The following is an 11,166-nucleotide window of genomic DNA, read 5'->3' as shown; positions in this document are numbered from 1 at the left end:
AGGCAGGAAGCCAGGTGAGAAGGGGAGGGGGTGACGGGCCCCAGGGGGTGGTGGCTGTCCTGTGGGCTGACCGAGGGCGGCCTCAGGGCAGCGGCCAGAGAGGGAAGCCGGAGAGGTGGGAAAGGCCGTGTAGAAAGACTCCAGCATCTCCCAGTGAGAAACCCTAGGAAAAAGGGTACACGTGAGCATACGTGTAAATATTTTATCCTTTCGGCTTTTCGAACTTATGGAATGTTGGAAAACACATACAAGCTTTGTTTTTCATTGTTAGAACTGCTTTCTCTTGACTTGTATGTGGGGATGGGCGGGGATCATACAGAGCCTCAGCTTAAGGCAGGCCCTGGAGGGTTCGGGGATCGGGGGGCAGCCTGAGGCTGATTTCCAACTTCCTGCAGCAGTGTCAGCGAAGGTGTCTGAGGACAGAGGCCTGCACGGGAGGTAAGACCATCCCGAGACCCCGACTCCTGCCAGCCAGTGGCCCCTCACTGCCGCTAACTCCCCCGTCTCCTCCCCAGGTCCGGTCCGGCTGCCACTGCCCAGGAGGAGTCCTTGTGTAAGGGGAAGCGTGCGGCCGCCCTGGGGGAGGGAGGAGGCGGGCCCAGACATGTGGGTGGGCAGTGGAGGCGGGGGACAGCATCGGACTCCGTGTGGCTTTGTAACATCACTGACCCTCTCTGGGGATCTTGGCAAGAGGGGGGCCACATTGTTCTGTACCCACCAGATGAGGTCATGAAAGACACACAGCCTGAGGAGGACACACAGCTGGCCAGCCAGGTGAGCTCCCTGTGCCCCTGACCAGGGCATCCCCTGCCTCCCTGCTCACGTGGTAAACCCAGTGGACTCTCCGCCCAGCAGCAGGCCTCTCCCTTTAGGAAGCCCACCACTCTCTGCGCTGCTGCGACCCCACTCCCCTGGGCCTCTTCTGATCTCCAGCTGCTGGGACACTCGAGTGGGCGGAGCTGGAGGTCAGGGCTGAACCACCCCCTGGGCCTGTGGAGGCCCAGAGAAGGCACCTCAACTCCACACAAAGTGGTCCCACAGCCTCGCTCAGCCTTCTGCTTTCTGTTCTTTCCCCGACAACCTGCGGCAGGCTCACACAGTTCACCCTGGCCAAGGAGCTGAGCCAGGGGGCACTGGGTCTGCCTGTCCCTCCACATTGATGGCCCACCTCAATTCCTGCCTCCAGCCTTGACCTCGCCCAGCACGATTCCCACAGCCAACTACCCACGTGCCCACTCCCTGTGTCTACACCACAGGCATTTCCAATTCACACCCCTCCTCCCCAGATACACCGAAGGAGGGCAAGAGTGGGCTCAAGGCCACTCCTGTCTAGCAAGGTCCCTAGACCCCCAGGGAGTGCATCCTCCCCTCCGCAGCCACATGCCTTTCTCCCCCCCCCCCCCCCAGTTCCAGCCTGCGGTATCTGAAGACCCTCAAGATGTGACCTACGCCCAGCTGAACTACTTGACCCTCACACAGGAGACAAGTACACCCCCTTCCCCCCAACCAGGGGAACCCCCAGATGAGCCCAACGTGTATGCTTCTCTGGCCATCCGCTAGCCCGGGAAAGACCCGTATGGCCACTCCAGGGGTCTGGAAGGCTCCCTGCAGGGATCCTGGAAGGCACAGGAGCTGCCCACAGTGCGTGCTACCTAAAGAGCCTGGAGGCAAGACACAGACCAGCAACTCCTGGGACCTCGTGGGAGTTCATTGCTTCCTGAATTCCCATCATGGCACAGCTGATTTTATTGTGCCTAGAAGGATCCCCGAGAAACGCCAAGACCTTTAATCACCAAGTGGCAACCTTGTGGTGTGGGGGGGAACCTAGCACTAAGCTGCAAGAACTGGGGACCTTCTGAAGGCTTTGCAGGACCCAGGGCCATCACACTGAAGCTGGGCACTTTCAACTGACCTCAGAGCCCAAGGCCTCAGATGACTCGTGAGCAATGCTGCAGCCCATGAGGGGTTGCTCAATGCCAAGGGCTTCCGGTTTCCTGGAGACCAAGCCCCTTCTCTGCCGGGTACAGCTCTCAACAAGGCAGAGAAAAGGGAAGCTGCTCTCCCTCCTGACCTTGTGTTCACAAACTCCAGATGCAGGGGGAGGGGAGCAGGGTGCCTCAGCTCTCCCTTCCCAACCACATCAATAAGCTTTAAACCAGCTTGTTCAGTGCTCCCCAACAAACCCCAATTCAACTAGTTCATCCTTACCTCCAACCCAAGGTTCAGCATTTAGCTCCTGCCAACCTTAACCCTGACTTCTTTTTGCCAGGGTCAAGGTTCAAAGGGCTAGAGACACTGGGCTGACCCTCCACTTGCTACTTCCTCTGCCTGGAAAGGAATCTCCCCACCCCCATGCCAATAGCTGGCTTGAGCATTTCCCCTAACACTGGTGTCCCTGCTGAAGTAACTGGTATATGTTTGTGCTGCTCACGACTGCACCCCTGCCCCAGGCAGCAAGGACACCAGCTGGGAGGCTCCCCAGGCCCCTCTAAGCAGGCAAGGCTCAGAGGTGTGAACTAGCTGGACGGAACCTGGTCAAGGATCCAGCCTGTGCCTCTTCCCACCAGAGGCTGTTCAGAGCAGGGAGGGAGACATACACACCAATAAACACCAGTTCCAAAGGGTTGATTTGTTTTATTATCTGACTGGGGAACTAGACAATTCACGCCCCAAGGAGATGGAAGGGTGGGCTCAATCCTCCTCTTCGTCATCGCCGGCTCCAGCCCCACCCTGGCCCTTCTTGGCATTCTTCCTCTTCACACGGCCTGGACGGCCGCCCCCATATGGAGAACGCAGGGAGAAGTCAATGTGCTTCTGGGAATCCAGACGGACAATGAAGGACGGGATGTTCACCACCTGCTTTCGGACCCTGGAGAGGGGACAGCAGGTGAGGGGACGGGGGAATAGGGCCCCAGCGGGAGGAGACACTGCTCTCTGCTTGGACTTGGTAGGGTTGGTGCCACAGGGACACAAACTGGAAGGGTGTTCCTGACCCCCCAGCACCCATGTGTTCTGGAGAGCTTTTGAGCATCACCCAACTCACATCAGACCACAAAGTAAGGAGGGCGAGCTGGTGGCAGCCAGTAATTCCAGGGTCTGAGTCTCAAAGTGCCAGACACGGGGTTTTACTAAGGAGCAGCCTCCCTGTCCCTGAGGCAGCTGAGACTCTGTTCTACAAAATCTGAAAAAGGGCAAACGGAGCACCCAGATGAAAGACCCATCTGCCCTCCCCAGCCAGGTGGAATTCGGTAGTCCCGGCACTCGAATATCAGACCATGGGCTGTGGTCCAATCACCAAGTTAACGACGACAGTGTGCGAAGACAGGAGACAGCTGAATCCACGAACCCACCCACATCAGCTGAGGCCCGACGACTTCTCTCTCAACTGGGCACACCGAGTGGTTACCTGTCTGGTTGCCTGCATGCCTGAAGAAGCCTTCGCAAGGTGTACGGCTCAGGCCGCAGTGACCCTTGCGCTGGGCTACGGGGCGGGGGATGAGGCTGTCCCCAGCACCCCATGAGCTGTTTTCAGGGGTCAATCTGTACCCTCAAGGTGTGTTCACACCTCTGTCACCTCCGAGGGCTGCATAGGAGGTAAGGACAGCGAACTTAGCATGGGGGATGGGATAGAAGACAGACTCAGGGAGCCCATTAGAGGCGTTACCTGATATGGCGCTGACGGATCAGCACGCGGGCGTGGTGGATGGACTTGGCCAAGCCCAGCTTGAAGACCTGGGTCTGCAGGCGCCTCTCCAAGAAATCCTCGATCTTCAGGCCCAGGATGTAATCCAGCTTCATCTTGCCCTCATCCAGCACTCCAATGCGCACCAGTCGCCGCAGCAGTGCATTACCTGGTAGGAGGGGAAGGAAGTACAGACGGAGGTGTCTGGCTCACTTCAGACTTCTTGGGTTCGAATCCCCCACTTCTTAAGGAGCTCCGTTATCATGGAACCGATGTATGGCCACTGTGACTCCTGCAATCCCCCCACAACCCTAAGGCAGGGCACTATGGCCACACGCTTACCGAGGAGGGCAAGCGACCATACACACCTCTGTCCTCATCCGAAAGAAGTAGAACTTTCCTTGGAGAGATCAGGAGAGTAATGAGACAATCCCCAGAAAAGGACTTAACATTTCCCTGCAACAGACTCTGTGCAGCTGTTGCTAAACTCCCACAACGAAGCACAGAGCTTCAAGAGCTAACCTGCTAGAGTTGGGAAAGCCCTACTAGTCAAATCTGAGGCTAAACCACCTTCCTTAGTGATAACACTGGACTGGCAGTACCTAGCTTCCAGACCTGAGAAAAGTCACAGGCCAGGCACATGTTTAAGTTGAGTATCGTCATTCCCTTTATCATTCTGTGGTTTTCACTAAAAAAATTACGGTGTGGATGTGCTAACAATGCATGGCAAGAGAGAACTCAGCAGATGTCAGCTTCTGACTTTTTCCCAGCAGCCCCAGGCCCAGGAGGTCTTGCACCTGCCCACAGCTCCGGACAACTCCATGCTGGACTGCCTTTGTGATCCTGGGGGCAAACCCTGGCCCGAAGGCTCATGCTCACTGTGATTACCACAAAGGCTCACAGCTAATCAACACACTGTCACTGGGGTAAAACCCAACTATCCCCACCCCCTTAAAGAGGATGTTTCACTTGTTATGAAATGGCCATTATCTTTTTTTTTTTTTTTAAGATTTTATTTATTCATGAGAGAGAGAGAGAGAGAGAGAGAGGCAGAGGGAGAAGCAGGCTCCCCGCTGAGCAGGGAGCCCGGTGCGGGACTCGATCCCAGGACCCTGGGATCATGACCTGAGCCGAAGGCAGATGCTTAACCATCTGAGCCACCCAGGCGCCCCAAGTGGCCATTATCTTTAATTACAGCAAAACAATTCAAGCAAGCTCCGTATTACTGGGCACTTCCAATATTCTTGGCATCATGACTCCCTGCTCCCAGGGAAAGCTCCATGACTTTGTGTAAAGTGACAGTTTTCCTAGCACAGCCGATGGGAAAGAGTCAGGATCAAAATGGAAAAATACACTCTACCTTTCCCAATACCCCAAGTCATAACATGGCTTTGTTTTTTGCACTGATGAATGCTGAACAGAAAACATGGTGTCTCAACAAACATAAAATACCCAGAAATAGATTTAACCAAGGAGATAAAAAACCTGTACACTAAAAACTATAGATATTGATGAGAAAAAGACTGAAGACACAAAATGAAAAGATATTCCATGCTCATATTTGGAAAAACATTGTTAAAATACCCACATTACCCCAAGCAACAGACAAATTTAATGGAATCCCTATCAGAATTCCAAAGGTGTTTTTTTTTTTTAAACATCTGAGAGCACGAGCGTGGTGTGAGCACAAGTGGGGCTCTCTATCCTGGGACTATGGGATCATGACCTGAGCTGAAGGCAGAGAGAGGCTTAACCAACTGAGCCACCAGGCGCCCCACCAAAGGCGTTTTCCATGTAAGTAGAACAAAGAATCAACTCTAAGATTTGTACGGAACCACAAAAGACCCCAAAGCACTCTTGAAAAAGAAAATGCTTGCAAATCACGTTTCTGACATGAGGTTAACACCAAAAATACACAAGCAACTCCAACTCAATAGCAAAAATTCCAATGTAATTTAAAAATGGGCAGAGAATCTGAATAGATGTTTTCCCTAAGACACAGATGGCCAACAGGTACATGAACAGGTGCTCGTCATCACTGATCAGGGAAATGCAAATCAAAATCACAGTGAGTTCACCTCACACGTGTCAGACTGGCTAGATCTAAAACGCAACAGACAACAGTGCTGGTGAGGATGTGGAGAAAGGGAACCCCTGTGCATTGTTGATGGAAATGCAAAGTGGCACAGTCACTATGGAAAACAGTATGGAGGTTCCTCAAAAGTTATGATGCAGCAATCTCACTTCTGGGTATTTATCCAAAGAAAACTGAAGTGTTAACTGGAAGACAGAAGCTCCCCCATGTTCACTGCATTATTTCCAGTGGCCAAGACACGGAAACGTTAAGCATCTACTGACAGTTGAATGGGTAAAAGAGGTAGTATATACACACACACTGGGGTATTACTAAGCCATAAAAAGAACGAAATCTCGCCACCTGCAACAACGCAGATGGACCTTGAGGGCATTATGCCAAGTGGACTAACTCAGAGTCAAATCCCATAGTCTCACTTATACGTGGAATCTAAACAAAACCACCACCATCACCAAAAAACACCTCAAGTTTATAGATACAGAGAACAGATACATTATGGTGGTTGCCAGAGGCACAGGGGAAATGGGTGGTCAAACTTCCAGTTATACTTACTGTATATTACAATATTGCTAAGAGTGTATCTCCTTTTAAAAAGAGATTTTACTTATTTGATAGCGCGCGCACGCACAGAAGCAAGGAAAACGGCAGGCAGAGGGAGAAACAGGCTTCCCAAAGCAGGTAGGGTGCGATTCCAGGACCCTGGGATCATGACCTGAGCCAAAGGGAAACTGACCGAGCCACCTAGGCATCCCGGAGTGTATCTTTTTAAAAGGCTTTAGGACGGGGTTAACTGGACTTACTGTGTTCATTTCACAGTATATAGGAATATCAAACTGCTATGCTGTACATCTGGAACTATATAACGTGGTCTGTGAATTATACGTTGCTTAAAAGAGAACAAGGATGTTTAAATATTAATACAAAAGCTACCCAACAGGCAAATAAAAACGAGTTTGGGGCGGGGCGCCTGGCTGGCTCAAGTCAGTTAAGTGTCTGCTTCCGCTCAGGTCGTGATCTCAGGGTCCTGGGATTGAGCCCTCCATCAGGCTCTGCTCAGTGGGAGTCTGCTTCTCCCTCTCCCTACCTGTGCTCTCACTCTGTCAAATAAACAAATAAAAATCTTAAAAAAAAAAACGAGTTTGGTATTATTATCTACCAGCTAGGACACTTTATTATGCCTTTTTGTCCTTATGCTAGAGAACGGAAACTTCAAGAATTCGAAGTTTAAAATCTCCAACTTCGAGACTTCTAGGTAAAATAAAACCACTATCATTAAAAAACAAACACATTTCACATTTACTATCGAACCATCTACACTCTGTTAAAATAGGGAGGCCCAGCCATTCCATCAACACCAAAAAATGCCTTATATGTGTTTAATAATTAATTTTCAGTGCACACTGAATAAAACTTTGCACCTTCAACAGGAACATGTCCAACAACTGAAAAGTTACCTGGGCTCCATCTGGCCAAAGTGAGAACAATCCGAACAGTAACAACGTTTTCCAAATGTAAAACAATGTGCACAATCCTCAGAGGCAGAGGCCCCTCCTTGTCGTCACGGCACAAGGCAAACACTGAGCTACTTTAGTTTCTGTTCTGAAAAACGGATGTAATACCAGTTTCCTTACGGCTGCCATTAGGATAGAGCCCCCCACACCTCTATGAACCCCTGGCCACATGCTGGCTGCAACTGGTGTAAGAGTCCGTCTTCTTAACACAAGAATCAGAGAAGCTTCTTGCCGAAAGCTGCAGGCCTCAGGCTGTATCAGGGACTAACACCTCCAGACACAGGCAAAGCTTGCAGCTCCTCCCTCCTGTCCTGGGGGATAAACGGGTTCGTTCACCAGAAAGCCTACGACCTGTGGTGCTGCCTTCCCCCTGTAACTTCCACTTCTGACACAGGAAACCACAAATACTGCAGGGTTACCTGCGGCTCAACCCTGCCCAGTCTGCCCCGAGACTGCTTCTCCGACTAGACTTGAAGAGCTCTATCCAACGACATCCCTCTGTCCTCAACTACCTGCGGCTGGCTCCCCACATTCTGGGATGGAGTCCCACCCAAGCATCCACGGGGGAGGATTCCTGAATTTTCTCGATTGTGTGATCACGTCACTGCTTAAACGAGCTCCATGCCTTCCTCAGCCTGACAGGAATGACCACCCACGCTCACGTGTAGAAGTAAGTTTCCTTCCTAGGCATGCCCTGGGAGAGAAAGCAAACCGGTAACTTCGAAGAGTTCGGGAAAAGCCAGGCAGGAACCCCAGCCCCTCCTGCTCTTCACCACAAACCAAGATTCCCTAAGCTCAGGTGCAAGGCAGCCAACTTAGGGATCGACACCAAAGCAGCTGCGGCATCGCTCACTCCCACAAAACACAAGTTCCGTCTTCCACACCAGGGCTAATCGGGAGTCTCTTACCTGTCACAGCTCTGTCACGCTGGGTCCCGTTCCCTGAGCTTCCTCTAACGTCTCAGCGCACCCCCAGCACGGAGCTCGTGGCGCCCCGTCCCTAGGACGCTCACCTCTAAGCCACGCCTAGGCGGCTGTCGGGAAGACCCAGGGACCCACAGGAGAGCTTCAACACAAGGCACTCAGGGAACCCTCACGAAGCCCCAGCCACTTTATTAACAGGGCTGCTACCCCACAGTCGGAGAGGTACCGGTGGTTTCAACGGCATCACGCTGAGTCTTCGCGCCGGGAGAAATCCCGGACCGCAACCACAGGCGTGGACAAGACGCCTGCGTCCGCGGCCCCCAACATCCCAGCCCCCCCCGCCCCGCAGGCCAGGCCTTCGCTCCGGGCCCGGGACCACGTGGTTCGCGCGGCCGTGCCCGGGCGGCCGGCGTCACCCACGCACCTTCGAACAGGCGCCGCGGGTCCTTCTCGTCCAGCGTCAGCAGCTCCCGCGCAGCCTTGCGGATCTTGGCCAGGGTGAACTTGACCCTCCAGACCTCCCGTTTGTTCCGGAGCCCGTACTCGCCTGCCGGAAGAGGGCGCCGCTAGCGGGGCCGGCCCGGCTGCGGCCCCGCCCTCCAGCCCCCGGAAGCGGAAACCGGGTCCCGGCCGCTCACCGATCAGCTTCAGCTCCTGGTCGAGGCGCGACTTCTCGAAAGGCCTCCGAGGGGTCACGTACGTCTTGCGACAAACCCAGCTCCGAGCCACCGGCATGTTGGCTGCGCGCGTGCGCCTGCGCGGGAGGGCGAGCCGGGCGCGTGAGGGCCGCGGACGGCGCCTGCACGGTCCCGCGGCCGCGCCGCCTCCGCGCCCCGCATGGCCCGCACTGCCGCGTGCAGTCCCGTCCCACCGCCTCCCACCTCTTCTGCGTACTCATATAAATAAGGTCGGGGGTCCGCACGACCTCGCGACCCACACCCTGACGAGTGCGCAGCGTACCACACCCCACCTTACCGTAGGCTCCGAGATCTGAGAAAGAGAAGCACGCGCCGCCCGGCCACGCTTTTATAGCAACGATGCGCCCTGGTGACGTCAGCGCGCACGCCGCACGCCTGTACCAATCAGAAGAGGCGTTGGCGGACGGAAAAGCATTCGAGACCACAGGTCGGGCCAGAGCGGCGAGCTGAGCTGGACGACCGTGCCCGGGGCCGACGCGGGTCGCGGCGCACGCGCGCTGGGAGGTGGGCCGCCGGCTCCGCCCCTGTCCTGCCGGCGGGCTGGAGCGCGGCGACCTTCCGGGGGAGGCCCCTTTCGTTCCCCAATCCCGAGGTCGGCGGCTCTCACGTCGGAGTGGCGTCCGCTTGAGGCTCGGCCGGGAACCCCCCCCCGCCCCCCTCCGGCCCTGCGCACGCAGGCTGCACACCTGTCTGGGCAGCAGGTGCAGAGGCCAGGCCTCCAGTGCGCCTGCGTGCCCAGCCCGAGCGCGCAGCGCGCGCCTTCCGTCCGCACCGGATTGCAATCCTACCTCCCGCGCGTCCCCACACCGGGAATCGGGTCTCACCTGGAACAACTCACCGGTGCCTGCGGCTCCCACTAGGGGGAAGTCACCCTCCCGCACCGTGGGCCTCATTCATTCACCAAAAACCGCAGTTCCAATCTTGGGATTTCCTTTGGGTTTCCAGAACAGGGGAAATGTTCTGAAACTTCTTGCTATCTATTCACTTCCACCTTGGCGCCGTTTATCACCTGCAGGGACTTACACAGTTTCTTGACCTCCTTTCTGGACATATGACCCTCACACAGGCTCTAGGATTGCAGGCACACCTTGGAGACACTGGAGGGTTAGTTCCAGACCACCAAGAAAGCAGATATTGCTGGAAAGCAAGTCAAATGAATTTTTTGGTTTACAGTGCATCTAAAAGTTCTGTTCATGCATATCATGTGGTGGTCTATTAAAGTGTGCAATAGCATTATGTCTAAAAAACCCACCATGTACACATCTTAATTTTTAAAAAAATACTTTATTGCTGATAAGTGCTAATCATCATCTGAGCTTTCAGCGAGTGGTAATCTTTCTGCTGCTGGAGAGTCTTGCTGTTAGGAGTTAACTGGACACTTAGTCCTCAGGGCCAGGGTCCCCGACAAGAAAACAGGGAGCCAGGACAGTTGAGACAAAACCGCACTAGCATCCTGTTTGACAGCTTAGACAAGACCAAGATAGCATCCTGTTGAGCAGCCTCTGCAGAAGAGACTTTTGCAAAACAGCCTGAAACAAAACAATTAACCATGAAACATTGGTCACTATCACACATTTATGCAGTTAGTCTTCAGATCAGCCGCAAAGACCATCAACAAGCGAACAATAACCCGATAGGTAGACAGGTGCATGATCAAAACCGTGATTGGCACACCTTAGTGGCCAATCCACAGGGCCCAGTCTCAGGATGCTTAAGATAGCTTCTTGAAGGAGCGTACAGACCCCTAGATTTGAACTCCAAAACAGCAACCTTCTCAGGTCCCCTCCCTCTCTGGGAGCTTCATACTATCGCTCAATAAACTGCTTGGCTGCCCACCACTTTTCGTCTGCTCTACCTCTTCATTCTTCGAAGCAGTGTGACCAAGAACCATGGGCATTAAGGGAACGAAAATCCTGTAACCTTGCCTCCTCCATGTTGGTGGCTGCTGAGTGGTCAGGGTGGTGGGCGCTGAAGATGGGGGCGGGGCTGGGGCAACTTCTTAAAATAAGACAATGGTGAAGTTTGCCGCATTGATTGTCTCTTCCTGTCACAACTTCTCTGTGGCAGGTGATGCTGTTTGATAATGTTTTACCCACAGTAGAACTGCTTTCTTTCTTCTTCTTTTTTTTTTTTTTTTAAAGATTTTATTTCTTTATTTGACAGAGAGAGACACAGCGAGAGAGGGAACACAAGCAGGGGGAGTGGGAGAAGGAGAAGCAGGCTTCCCGCCAAGCAGGGATCCGATGCGGGGCTTGAT

General features: G+C 53.7%; 2 protein-coding genes and 1 long non-coding RNA gene across 3 annotated transcripts in view; 2 read left to right on the top strand and 1 right to left on the bottom strand.

Annotated features, from left to right (window-relative positions):
• The window catches only part of LOC110573622 (leukocyte immunoglobulin-like receptor subfamily A member 3), a 106,459-nt gene that overhangs the window by 3,759 nt on the left and 91,534 nt on the right, over nt 1–11,166 (top strand). The window lies entirely within an intron of this gene.
• Nucleotides 398–2,618, top strand: LOC123326869. Its single transcript, XR_006541374.1, has 4 exons — nt 398–438; nt 516–553; nt 722–774; nt 1,408–2,618. It is a non-coding gene; the product is annotated as an uncharacterized LOC123326869 (long non-coding RNA).
• On the bottom strand, nt 2,620–9,247 carry RPS9 (ribosomal protein S9). The gene is made up of 5 exons (XM_021682392.1): nt 9,187–9,247; nt 8,850–8,965; nt 8,636–8,758; nt 3,665–3,851; nt 2,620–2,869 (listed from the first exon to the last, which is right to left on the bottom strand). Exons 2-5 carry the CDS (start codon nt 8,944–8,946, stop codon nt 2,692–2,694), a joined length of 585 nt encoding a protein of 194 aa, XP_021538067.1. The 5' UTR covers nt 8,947–8,965; nt 9,187–9,247; the 3' UTR covers nt 2,620–2,691.

The sequence above is a fragment of the Neomonachus schauinslandi genome, chromosome 16 (genome assembly GCF_002201575.2).
Source record: "Neomonachus schauinslandi chromosome 16, ASM220157v2, whole genome shotgun sequence".
NCBI classification, from domain to species: Eukaryota; Metazoa; Chordata; class Mammalia; order Carnivora; family Phocidae; genus Neomonachus; species Neomonachus schauinslandi.
This window is presented reverse-complemented; position numbering and strand designations above follow the sequence as displayed.